Source organism: Mustelus asterias, chromosome 11 (assembly GCF_964213995.1).
Source record: "Mustelus asterias chromosome 11, sMusAst1.hap1.1, whole genome shotgun sequence".
Taxonomy (NCBI): domain Eukaryota; kingdom Metazoa; phylum Chordata; class Chondrichthyes; order Carcharhiniformes; family Triakidae; genus Mustelus; species Mustelus asterias.
Window position 1 is genome coordinate 62,404,871 of NC_135811.1, and position 14,056 is coordinate 62,418,926.

General features: G+C 48.4%; 1 protein-coding gene across 1 annotated transcript in view; it reads left to right on the forward strand.

Moving 5' to 3' along the window:
- Positions 1-2,496: 2,496 nt before the first annotated feature.
- tacr2 (tachykinin receptor 2) overlaps positions 2,497-14,056 on the forward strand; it is a 126,446-nt gene continuing 114,886 nt past the window's right edge. The window contains exon 1 of the mRNA XM_078223686.1: positions 2,497-2,882. Coding sequence (XP_078079812.1) covers positions 2,497-2,882 — 386 coding nt within the window. The remainder of the gene's footprint in view (positions 2,883-14,056) is intronic.

Sequence of the window (14,056 nt, forward strand, 5' to 3'; positions counted from 1 at the left end):
CAGTGAAAGTTCGTTATCAAGGAGCTCCAGCTCTGTATAAATGCACGCCACACTGACATTCACATATCCCAGTGGTTCCCAAAGGGTGCGGCGCGCCGCACTGGTGCAGCGAGAGAGGATGGCAAGTGTGGTGGGAAGATTCAAGGACAATCAAAGAAACATTTAAACATGGTTTAAACAAGCATTGTTTTATACTCTCTGGATGTCCCATGATCATATTATAAAGTAGTTGTGTTCTATGTTATGAATCAAGCACTGCTAGGAGTTGTTTTTTTTGTTTTTGAATGTATTTCTTATCAATAAAAAATTTGGTGTGGCGCGAGCAAATTTTTATTCCGAAAGTGCGGCCCAGTGAAAAACGTTTGGGGGAGCCACTGACATATCCACATCAGTATGGCCACTAAGCCTACACACTGCAAACTCTTCTTAACTATTCAATCCAGAACTTACTAGCCCTCATTATCATGTAATCATGCCACGTTAATGATGCACCCCACACAAGGTGAACACGTACTGATCCGTATACTTCATCCACATATTGCCCTGACAGTGTCCAACCAGGAGAGCCGGGCACATCAGCACCAAGATTGTGCAAACCAGGGTTGTCCAGGAGAGGACAGACATCCTGTACCGAGAGGATCCCAAACTGTCCCCAATTCTCACCAAGAGGGGAATGCACATTGCAATCTTTGTTTAATGTTTCTGCTGTTTTCTTATTCCCCATTTTCTCCTGTCTCTGCCACTCCCGGAGCTATGTTTACTTGCATTAATTTCTTCCTCTGCATGTTCCTATGTTTATCGTCCGTTTTTATCTTTCGAGTTTACTGCCATCGTTTTTTCTCTTTATCCCATTTCTTGGTGATTCTTTGCTGAATTCTAAAATCCTCCTAATCATCAGGCAACGTTATAAACACCGTCTTTTAAACTAATATCACCGGAGAACTTCTCGTTAGCTACGAATGGGGGTTTATTTCGTAAAAGGGTACGTATTTGTTGTAAAATATGAATCGATTTTATAAATCTTTTTCTCCACTGTCCCATTAAACACTCCCAGGTTAGAGTGGACACAAGTTAAATGAGAATGAAGTTGCTACTACCCCATTCCTTTCCCCCTCTGTTTTCATTATTGTATCATTTACAAGGGTATTTTTAAAAATGAAACATTATTCGTGTTACTCCTTCACATTATTAAAAAATAAGGACAGGCGCTATTTCTGGGGAGGGGATTATTCCGGACATAGATGAAGTATTCCCCAATACCTTTCCCTTTCCAATGAGAGGATTGCCTACAAACAGCACAAAGGAATCACCTCTAGACTGGGGCTGCGATTCCCCAAATACAAACCCAAATCGAAGTTCACCAATCTTAGTACAGAAAGCTGCTGGTTTTAGAAATGTCACCAAATTGCCGAACATTATCTGGGTTAAAATGGCAGCACCAGTGACAGGTAATTGAGAGAAAAGCTTCGAAATGTACAAGAGGAGAATTTCTTTCAGGTAAAGGACGGTACATGCCAGTGAAGTGGGGTTGATCAAACTGTATTAGTACTAGATACTGTATTAGTACTGGTTACTGTATTAGTAAAATTATGGTGCTGTTATTTTACCCAATGTATTCGGCGAAGTCTCCACCTCTCTGGGCTGTTCTCCCAGCTTCCAGCCCCACCTCTTACATATACATTGCAGAGCAACTCCGGCAAACTTCACTCGGAGTCGGTGCTGATCAATGCTGCTCGCTATTTCTAAATCCGTGCAAATCTTTGCAGAGGTGACCTCGCTCATTCAGCTCATCGGGCGTTGAGTTGGAAATTGGGAATCCGTGATCAGAGAGAGCCTCGCCGAGTGAGGATAGTGAGTTGGGTGTGAGTGTGGGGATAGTGAGTTGGGTGTGAGTGTGGGGATAGTTGGGTGTGAGTGTGGGGGTAGTGAGTTGGGTGTGAGTGCGGGGATAGTGAGTTGGGTGTGAGTGTGGGGATAGTGAGTTGGGTGTGAGTGCGGCGATAGTGAGTTGGGAATGAATGCGGTGATAATGAGCTGGGTGTGAGTGTTGGATAGTTGGGTCTCTGTCAGGATAGTCAGTTGGGTGTGAGGGTCGGATAGTGAGTTGGTGTGAGTGTGATGATAGTGAGTTGGTTGTGAGTGTGGGCATAGTAAGTTGGATCTCTTGTCAGGATAGTGAGTTGGGTGTGAGGGTAAGATAGTGAGTTGAGTGTGAATGCGGCGATAGTGAGTTGGGAATGAGTATGGGGATAGTGAGCTGGGTGTGAGTGTCGGATAGTGAGTTGCGTTTCTGTCAGGATAGTCAGTTGGGTGTGAGGGTCAGATAGTGAGTTGGATGTGAGTGTGACGACAGTGAGTTGGTTGTGAGTGTGGGCATAGTGAGTTGGGTTTCTGTCAGGACAGTGAGTTGGGGCTGAGTGGGAGCTGATCTAGGATTGAATTGTTTGAGAGGTTGGAAGACGGACAGAGCTCTGACTCGGAGCAAACTTGTTAGGAATGAGTGGTGAAGAAGAATTGGATCTGAATGTGACTGAGTGCAGCGCCAATGGAACCCTGGGCAATAAGTTTGCCCAGCCAGCGTGGCAGGTGTGTCTCTGGGCCATCGCTTACTCAGTTATTGTGCTGACTGCTGTGTGCGGCAATGTAATTGTCATTTGGATTGTTCTTGCTCATCGGAAGATGCGAACTGTCACCAACTACTTTCTGCTCAACCTGGCGGTGGGAGACACGGCCATGGCCGCTTTTAACACCACCTTTAACTTCATTTACGCCGCTCACAATGACTGGTATTTCGGGCTGCACTACTGCCGCTTCCAAAATCTTGTGCCCATCACTGCTGTGTTCGCCTCTATCTACTCAATGACAGCTATCGCCCTGGATAGGTAAGCAACAAAGATCGGGACAGCTCCTACCTGCGAGTATCCCAGGATTGCTCTCCCTCTTTGTGTTGCCCTTGTCCCGTTTGCACAGCATCGGTGGAGTGACTGTTCACCTTTACTGGGAGTCCTGTCAGAAAGCAGGAGGGGAACAAATGTCTCCAGTTAGCAATGATAAATAAATTAACATCAGAGTCCCAGACCAAACTGTGGAGTAAGATTTGCACGCAAGCAGTTGGAGGAGAGCATATCCTGAGTGAGACCCAGCCAGATTGAATGTGTGTATCTGGGATTTGGAGCACAGTGGGAATTCTGTGCCGAGGGGAAGAGGTATTCTTTTGCTTTTTTTTACTCTCTAACCTTTTAATCGTTTGAGAGGGTCTCGCTCTGCCACAGGCTACAAGGGCCAGAGCTGATTGGCTGGTAGTGGGTAAATTGTTTTCTCCAATTTAAAGCTAGATTAAGGAAAGGTAAGTCTTCTAGTTTATTAAGAAAGTTACTTAAAATAATTTTCTACTTGAAATAAATTTAAGGTAAGAGTCTTTTTGAGCTAAAGGTCTGACTGAGGAGTTCAGTCTGGTGTTTTGCACGGTCTGCAAAATGTTGGAATTCTTAGACTTTCCTTGCAGTCTGGATGACCGCATTTGCAGGAAGTGTCACCGGTTTAACCAGCTTGAGAGTTGGGTTTCAGAGCTTGAACATTGGCTGGAGGCACAGCGGTGCATCCGCAAGGCTGAGAGGTTCATGGATAGCACGTTTTTAGATGTAGTCACTGAAGTCGGTAAAAATACCTCTTGAGGCTGGTATGAGTCAAAATACAGTCAGGCTTTATTCTCACAAGCTTGAGGGAGAACCTGACCCGTTGAAAGCTGAAGCCAAAGTTCTCTCTGAACACAAGAAGCGTGGACATTTATACATCAGGGTTCCCAATACAAGCCATAAAGCAAAGTCCAGTTAACAGTCCTTGATCATAAATTATAGTTCCTTTAACAGCTTCTGATAGTCTCTGGATCATAATCCAGAGTGTATCTGGTATCCTTGGGTCATAAAGCACAATTCTCCTGGTAGTTGTAGTCAAGATGGAACCTCTGGTCCCCCGCTCTTCCTGCGGCCTTTCCTTTGAAGTGACTGTGTGCGATTGCAGCTGTCCCAGTGGGAGTCCTCCTTCAAACGGCCATTCTCACACTCTACCATTTGGTAGCTGCTTCCTTTGTTTAAATCATGCACAAGCCTACGGGAAACGTAAGACTTACCACCCAACATTTACATTTAACTGTCTGTTTTATCAGGATGATATAAACAAGCGAGGGAACCATGAACAAATAAATGGCTTACACTGCTACCAGGAGCAAGATAAACAAAGGGGAGACTAGCCACAAGGAAGGGTTATGTTTGTGATACATTCCAGGTACAAAGTTCAACCTTTTAGGTACAAAATACATTGAGTACAAAAAAACATTAACCCTTTCCCTTCTTCAGTCACCCCTCAGCTGAAGGAAGTGCAGTCAGAGAGGGAATGGGTGACCCCCAGTCAGAAAAAGGGGGACAAGCAGGTAGCCAGGAAAGCCCCAGAGTGCATCTCACTCAAGAACCACTTTTCTGTGTTGGAAAACGGCGAGTGACGGTTCTGGGGAGGTACTGTGGGTGGGTCAGCTGCACAAGGCGGGAGGCGTAAGACTGGAAGGGCAATACTGATAGGAGTCTTGATAGTGAAGGGTGCAGACAAGCATTTCTGCGGCCGCAGACAGGACTCCAGGATGGTGTGTTGCCTATTTGGTGCCAGGGTCAAGGATGTCATTGACCAGCTGCAGGACAATCTAAAGGGCAGGGTGAACAGTCAAAGATCTTGGTTCACTTTGGTTTCAAGCATATAGGCAGAAAGAGCGTCGAGGTCCTGCGGCAAGTATTTAGAGAGTTAGGTAGCAGATTAAAAAGCAGGACCTCAAAGGTTCTAATCTCTTTAAATACCCCCAGTTCCATGTGCTTGTGAGTATAGGAAAAGGAAGATAGAGCAGATGAATGCATGGCTAACGAGATGTTGCAGAGGGAGGTTCCTGGATCACTGGGTCCATTTCTGGGGAAGGTGGGACTTGTACAAGCTGGTGGGTTGTAATTGAATCGGAATGGGACCATTATCCTTGTGGGGAGGTTTGCTAGTGCTGTTGGGGGAGAGTGGTGGGAGTAGGGGGCGGGGTTGGTTGGTTAAAAAATTTGGCAGGGGGATGGGTTGCAGAATGGGAGGTGATGCACAGCTAAATATAGAAAAAGAGTCAGCCTGGAAGGCAGAGCAAAAATGGGCCGATAAACTGAGGGTGTTGATTAACACATGGGAGTATGATATTATTACAATCACAGAGACATGGTTGAGGGAGGGGCAAGACTGGCAGCTCAATATTCTGGGGTATAGAATCTTCAGGCGACATTGGGGAGGTTGGGGGGTTTAAAAGAGGAGGTGTTGCAATATTGATTAAGGAGTTAATTACTGCAGTGAGGAGGGATGATATCTTAACAGGCTTGTAATAATCTTACCAAGGCCAATCTTCCGTCACCAATCACTCTTTTATTTACAGTGATATCTGAAGGCAGTTCAGTGGTTACAGTGTGCAAATAAGTCCCAAGTCTATCAACTGCCAGCCTGAGTGGACCCAGCTGGTTTTAAACCCTCCTCCCGCTACCCCTTCCCTATTGGACAAGCCCCCACTGAACTAATAAGGAGCCCATATCTACTGATGATGCCCCATGGCCATCATAACATATCTCCCCTCTCAAATCTGTTTCTTCCCCCACAACCCCCGCCAGGGGTCTTCTCCGCTGCTTAGCAATGTGCCTGGCATTGGCTGGAGGTATGCAGATCAAGGGATGTGAAATGGATGGGAGACATTCGCTTCCAAAAAGAGTACCACAAAGCCACAGACTCTGGCTCTTCTCGAGGCCTTGCTTCAGTAGGGGCAATGGTCTCTTCTGCTTCCATACTGGAGTGGGCTGACATGGTAGCGGGGCGGCACAGTAGTACAATGGTTAGTACTGCTGCTTCACAGCGCCAGGGACCCGGGTTCGATTCCCGGCTTGGGTCACTGTCTGTGTGGAGTCTCCCCAAATCTGCATTGGTTTCCTCCGGGTGTTCCAGCTTCCTTCCACATTCTGAAAGGTGTGCTGGTTAGATGCATTGACCCGAACAGGCGCCAGACTGTGGCGACTAGGGGAATTCACAGTAACTTCATTGCCGTGTTAATGTAAGCATTACTTGTGACTAATAAATAAATTTTTAAAAACTTTAGAACTTTAGAAGCTGTATCTTCATCATCTGGAGGGGCCAGCATGGAATCGACCTACATTTGTGGATTCACACTGGCAATGGCCATCCCCATGGCTAGTACGAGGCCTGTACTGGCACGGCCTCCCTACTCCAGAGATGGTCCAGATGTTTTCGGACAATCTTGCCCTGTACTTTGTAAGACATGGGCCCTAGGGACTCAGCTGAGGCTGTCCTTGAAATTCTTCATGTGGACTGGGTTGCCGGTTTTAAACAAGAGCAAGAAGAAAAGACAGCAAGGAGAATAAGCAAAGTAATAGACAGATAAATCAAGGACCAGAGTCAGATAAGAACACAATACAAAATATTAGGAATGGAACAAGAAACGCCAAAAGGGCTCACCTTAAGGTTTTGAACCTGAACCTCAGAGCATTCGAAACAAAATGGATGAATTAGTTGCACAGATGGATGTAATGGGGTATGATATAGTTGGCATTATGGAGACATGGCTCCAAGGTGAGCAAGGATGGGAACTGAACAGTGTTTGGCAAGGACAGACAGGAAGGAAAATATGGTGGAGTTGCATTGTTGATTAAAGAAGATATTGATACTATACTGAGGAAAGGTATTAGCGTAAATGTGGAATCTGTATGGGTCAAGTTGAGAAACACCAGGAGGCAAAAAACATCGGTGGTGCTATACAGACCACAAAACTGTAGTGGAAATGTTGGGATTGCATTAGACGGGAAATCAGAGATGCATGTGTTAGGAACATCTGACTTTAATCTGCATATAGATTGGGGGAGTCAAATTAGTCACAGTCCAATAGAGGAGGAAATTCTGGAGTGTATATCGGATGGTTTTCTGGACCAATATATTAAGGAACCAACAAGGAAACAGCCCATCTTGGATTGGATATTGTGCAACGAGAAAAGATTGGTTGGCAATCTAGTTTTGGGGATGAATGACCATAATATGATAGAATTCTTCATCAAAGTGGATAGTGATTCTGAGACCACGGCCCTGAATCTCTATAAAGGTAACTATGATGGTATGAGACATGAATTGGCTTTGATGACTGGGAAACATTACTGATGGGAAGGACAGGCAATGAAAGGCATTTAAAGAACAGATAGGTGAACTCCAAAAGTTGTTTATTCTTGTTTGACGCAAGAGTAGTAAGTGAACTATGGCCAAACCATGGCTTACAAGGGAAATTAGAGGTAGTATTAGATTCAAAGCAAAAACATACAAATTGGCAAGAAAAAGCAATAGACCTGATGATTGGAGCAGTTTAAAATTCAGTAAAGGAAGACCAAGGGATTGATTAAGAAGGGGAAATAAGAGTTCGCAAAGGAAGACATGAATAATGTACCAGACTTTGTGAGGGAAAAAAGTTTTAGTGATGAGCTGAAGAAAATCAGCATCAGTAGAGAAATGGTTTTGAGGAAATTGATGGGATTGAAGGTGGAAAAATCTGCAGGGGCTGATAATCTTCATCCCAGAGTACTTAAGGAAGTGGCCCTGGAAATAATAGATACATTGGTGGTCATTTTCCAAAATTCTTTGGACTCTGGACTGGTTCCTATGGTTGGAGGGTAGCTAATGTAAGCACGCTATTCAAACAGGAAGGTGGAGAGAAAACAGGAAACTAGACCTGTGAGCCTAGCATCAGTACTAGGGAAGGTGCTAGAGTCTATTATCAAGAATTTCGTGGTTCAGCATTTGGAAAGCAGTGGTATAATCAAACAAAGTCAGCAAAGGGGAAATCATGCTTGACGAATCTATTGGAATTCTTTGAGACTGTAATTAGTAGAGTTGATGCACGACAATCGAGCACAAGACACAAGGCTTCGGTAATTGAAGGCTTTTATTGTCTAACAATGGAACTATTTGAACACGAGTACACCATTCCTGACTGGAGGGGTCTCGCCCGAGCAGAGGGTCTTATACCTCTCCCAGGAGGCGGGGCCCGACTGGGATGTGCCACAACAGCAACCACCACAGGTGTATTAATCCCACAGTGTAAACACCCTAGCCCAACAACAACATTAGAATAACCCCACAGTGGTAACCAACGATGGTTCACCACAAGAGTTGACCAAAGAGAACTACTGGATGTGGTCTTTTCATAGAATAGAATCATATAATCCCTACAATGCAGAAGGAGGCCATTCGGCCCATCGAGTCTGTACTGACAACGATCCCACACAGGCCCTATCGTTGTAACTCCACGTAATCACCTTGACACTAAGGGGCAAACCCACCCAGACCTGTTCCCCGTAACCCCAAGTATTTACCCGCTAATCCCCCTAATCTACACATTTTGGACACTAAGGGGCAATTTAGCATGGCCAATCCATCTAACCCACACATCTTTGGAATGTGGGAGGAAACTGGAGCACCCAGAGGAAACCCACACAGGCACGGGGAGAATGTGCAAACTCCATCCAGTCAGCCAAGGCTGGAATGGAATCCGGATCCCTTGTGGCAGTGGTACTAGCCACTGTGTCAGCAGTGCTAACCACAGTGCTAGCCAGTGTGGCGACCGTGCCAGCCACTGTGCCACCGTGCCGTGTTGACTTCCAGACTTTCAAAAGGCTTTCAACAACGTCTCACATAGCAGACTACTATGTTAAATTAAAGTGCATGGATTGCAAAGGCATGTTTAAAGTTTATAAAGTTTATTTTATTGGGGCGACACGGTGGCACAGTGGTTAGTACTGCTGCCGGACAGCACAGGGACCCAGGTTTGATTCCCAGTGTTGGAGATTGTCTGTGCAGAGTCTGCACATTCTCCCTGTTTCTGGGATTTCTCCGGCGCTCCGGTTTCCTCCCACAGTCCAAAGATGTGCTGGTTAGGTGAATTGGCCATGCTAAATTCTCCCTCAGTGTACCCGAACAGGTGACTAATTTTCACAGTAACTTCATTGCAGGGTGAACTGTGAGGAGGGTGCAGAGATACTTCAGCATGATTTGGAGAGGCTGAGTGAGTGGGCATGTCCACGACAGATGCGGTATAATGTGGATGAGTGTGAGGTTATCCACTTCGATAGCAGTAATAAGGTAGATTATTATTTGAATGAGTGTAAATTGAGACAGGCTGGATTCAGAAAAAATGTTCCCGATGGTGGGGGAGCCCAGAACTGGGGGTCAGAGTTTGAGGATAAATCTTTTGGGACTGAGGTGAGGAGAAATTTCTTCACACAGAGTGGTGAATCTGTGGGATTCACTATCACAGAAAGTGGTTGAGGCCAAAACGTTCTGCGATTTCAAGAAATTAGATATAGCTCTTGGGGCTAAAGGGATCTGGGGGGAAGGCGGGATCAGAATATTGAATTTGATGATCAGCCATGACCAAAATGAATGGTAGATCAGGCTCAAAGGGCCAAATGGCCCACTCCTGCTTCTATTTTCTGTTTCTATGAATATTCTTTCTATCTTTGCAGAAGCATAGTTCTTCTGGGTCTTCTGTTGGGACTCCACCCTCTCCACCAGGTTTTGGAACAGTAACAGTTCTGTGAGTGGTAGTTCTGTAGTCGAATAGAAATCGCGCCAGTTAGGTCTCTATGGACGCTGCCATAACTAGACAGCTCAGTTGAGACCATCTGGAATCGAAAAACAAAAAGTGGACAATCACTTTTCTGGGAGAGTACTGTAGGCCCCCAAACAGACAGGGGGAGATAGAGGAGCAGATATGTAGGCAAATCTCGGAGAAGTGTAAAAATAATAGGGTAATAATAGTAGGGGATTTCAATTTCCCTAATATCAATTGGGATAGAAAAAGTGTGAAAGGCTTAGAGGGGGTGGAATTCTTAAAGTGCACTCGGGAGAGCTTTTTGAGCTAGCTTGTACAAAGTCCAACAAGAGAAGCGATGGTACTGGACATAATTTTAGGGAATGAAGTTGGGCAAGTGGTAGAGTTGTCAGTGGGGAGTATTTTGGTGACGGATTTAAGGTAGTTATGGAAAAGGAGAAAGATGGACTGGAAATAAAGGCCACGATTCTCCCATCGCGACCTGCAACTTTTCTGGCGGGTCGCGGTGGGAGATGTACGTCGCCGGCCTTGTACCAGGATTTGCGCATGTACCGGGAATGCATGCGCATCTCCCAGAGCCAGGGAATAGTCGCCGGTCAGACCATGCTGGAAACCGGCGGGAAGACAGGTAAGTCATTTGAATCTTTTTAAAATATGTTTTAAATATGCTTAGCAGTTAATTATCGGGACCTTTCAGATCCCGATTGAATCTCCCACCCCACCAGGAGTACTTCATTCCTGCGGGGTTCAGACTAGCTCCCCACGTTCGGGGAGCGAGCAAGAGACCCCGCCAGAATGAAGGGGGGGGCAATTGGGGCCCCGCAGGGGGTTAGGTGGTGGGATGGTGGTGCCCCGTGGGTCTGGGCACTCTGGCAGTGCCAGCCTGTGCCCCCGGCACTGCCCAAGGGGAAAAGTGCCCATGCCCAGGGGGCACCTTGTCACTACTCATCAGGCATTGGGCAGTGCCAAGGGGGCAGGGACTATTGTCGGCTGGGGCAAGGGGCGATCGATGGGGGTGGGGGGCGTCCCGCTGCCATGGTACAGACAGGATTGGTCTGGGATGGAGGGAGGGCAGCGATTGGGGCGGGCTGGGGGGGAGTGGTCTGCCGGGAGGGTGCCTTCCTCCGGGGGGAGTCTGACCCCGGGGAGGGGGGAGGGGGGGGGCGGGGGGTGGTCAGCGGGTAGCAGGTCTGCTGGGGTGAGAGGGGTGGGGGGATCGCCACTGCTGGAGAGGGTGGGCTGTGCATCGGGGCACTCCAGGACAAGGAGGGGGTCAGGGCTGGCCCGGGAATTGCTGTGGGGGCCGTGATCAGGCCATGGAAAGGGGCTGGTGGGGCAGCACTGCGGTGGTACCGGGCTGGCCAGCAAACGGGGAGTCCAACAGATCGGGACCACTGCACATGCGCAGAGTTCCAGAACTGTCAAACTCTGGCACGAATAGCAACCCCCCCGCCCTGCCCCCCCGGGTTTTTAATGATATTTACGACTGGGACCTTGATGCGCTTCTCAAACACGAGGCTAGATGCTCGGGAAATAAAAGGCTTTTATTTACTGTAATGAAGCAGCCAATAATTATATACACTATCCCAGACTGAAGGGGTCCCAGCCAGAGCAGGGACTTTTATACCTCTCCCAGGAGGCGGAGCCCGACTGGGATGTGCCACAACACTACAGTACAAAGGTGTAACAACCCCACCCTAACCCCAACAGCAACAAGTAGCACAACCCAACAGTAACATATGTACATCCTTGTAGTACTGGCCAGACCCTGGCTCAGTACTATCCAGTGGGAACCAACGATGGTTCACCACATTCACCCCTCCTTTGAGAACAAAGGCCGGCGGGGTACAAAACAGAATAAAATGTCATCAGTCTATAAGTTCAGACGGTCAGGGGGACCGCACCGTCGTTGTGACCTCCTCAATACCGGTGGTGACACCGGAGTAGGCACTTGCGGTGGCGTTCTCCCCAAGGCGGCGTCCAGCTGTTCTTCCATGGACTCACAGGCTGGTTGACCCTGAGGTGACGGTAGTCCATGGGGTCCTGACACACCCTGCAGTGGCGACCATCTTCTGGGCTCAGGCAAGCTGTACATGGGAGTAAAAGGGTTAAGCAATGGTCCCGATGTTGCCCGCGCCGTGTCCGGGGGAGAAACAAGAGTTAAGGGGTTTGTAACAGGGGTTATGGGAGCGACAGGGGTTGCTACGTCCTCTGCTGGCGCCAGGTCTCGGATCGAGACCGTGTCCTCTCGCCCGTCAGGGTATGCCACATAGGCATACTGAGGGTTGGCGTGGAGGAGATGGACCTGTTCGACCAACGGGTCGGACTTGCGGGCCCTTACATGTCGCCGCAGGAGGACGGGTCCTGAGTACGTCAACCAAGACGGTAATGAGGTCCCCGAAGAAGACTTCCGAGGGAATGAGAACATCCTCTCGTGGGGAGTAGCATTGGTTGCCGTACACAGGAGTGAGCGTATGGAGTGGAGCACATCAGGGAGCACCTCTTGCCAACGGGAGACTGGAAGACTTTTTGACTTCAACGCCAGTAAGACAGCCTTCCAGACTGTAGCATTCTCGCGTTCCACCTGTCCGTTACCCCTAGGGTTGTAGCTCGTGGTCCTACTAGAGGCAATCCCGTATGAGAGCAGGAATTGCCTCAAGTCATCGCTCATGAACGACGAGCCCCTGTCGCTATGGATGTAGCCGGGGTACCCGAACAGGGTAAAGAGATCACGGAATGCCTTGATAACCGTGGCAGCGGATGTATCAGAGCAGGGAACAACAAAAGGGAACCGAGAGTACTCGTCAATGATATTGAGGAAGTACACATTCCGATCTGTTGAGGGAAGGGGGCCCTTAAAATCGACACTCAGTCTCTCGAAGGGACGAGTGGCCTTGACTAAATGTGCCCGGTCAGGTCGGTAAAAGTGCGGTTTGCATTCCGCGCAAACCCGACAGCTTCTTGTTACTGACCTGACGTCCTCCACCGAGTAAGGCAGGTTGCGGGCTTTTATAAAGTGGTAGAGCCGAGTGACCCCAGGATGGCATAGGTCATTATGGAGAGCCTGCAAACGGTCTTCCTGTATACTGGCGCATGTTCCACGCGAGAGGGCATCCGAGGGCTCATTGAGTTTCCCTGGACGGTACATGATGTCGTAGTTGTAGGTGGAGAGTTCAATTCTCCACCGCAAGATCTTGTCATTCTTGATCTTGCCCCTCTGCGTGTTGTTAAACATGAACACCACGGACCGCTGGTCCGTGATCAGGGTGAACCGTTTTCCCGCCAAGTAATGGCGCCAGTGCCTGACGGCCTCCACAATGGCCTGGGCCTCCTTTTCCACCGCTGAATGCCGAATTTCGGGGCCTTGGAGGGTGCGGGAAAAAAATGCGACGGGCCTGCCCGCCTGGTTAAGTGTGCATCGCTCTCCACCTGAAAGGGGATGGACTCGTCAACAGCGTGCATCGTAGCTTTCGCGATGTCGGCTTTCAATTTATCGAAGGCCAATCAGGCCTCTGGCGTTAGGGGAAAAGTCGTGGACTTAATGAGCGGACGGGCTTTGTCCGCGTAATTGGTAACCCACTGCGCATAATAAGAGAAGAAGCCTAAGCATCTTCTCAGTGCTTTTGCACTAGCAGGCAAGGGAAGTTCAGAAAGGGGGCGCATACGGTCTGGATCAGGGCCAATGACCCCGTTTTCCACTACGTATCCTAGGATGGCTAAACGGCGCGTACGAAACACACACTTCTCCCTGTTGTAGGTCAAGTTCAGGCGAGATGCAGTGCGTAGGAAGTTCAGGAGATTCGTGTCGTGGTCCTGCTGGTCATGGCCGCAGATGGTGACATTATCCAGGTACGGGAAGGTAGCCCGCAGCCCGTTCTGGTCCACCATTCGGTCCATAGCACGCTGGAAGACCGAGACCCCATTGGTGACACCAAAGGGAACCCTGAGAAAGTGATACAAGCGACCATCCGCCTCAAAAGCCGTGTATTGTCGGTCCTCTGGGCGAATGGGGAGTTGGTGGTAGGCAGACTTGAGGTCTATGGTGGAGAACACCCGGTACTGCGCAATCTGATTGACCATATCAGATATGCGCGGGAGGGGATACGCATCTAGCTGCGTATATCGGTTAATGGTCTGACTGTAGTCAATGACCATCCGGGGTTTGTTCCCGCTCTTGACCACCACGACCTGCGCCCTCCACAGACTAGCGCTGGGTTGTATGATCCTTTCTTTGAGGAGCCGCTGAACCTCAGATCTAATGAAGATTCGATCCTCAGCGCTGTAACGCCTACTTTTAGTCGCGATGGGCTTGCAGCCTGGCACAAGATTCTGGAACAAGGAGGGTGTGGTGATCTTCAGCGTCGAGAGGCTGCAGGCGGGGCGCGTTGG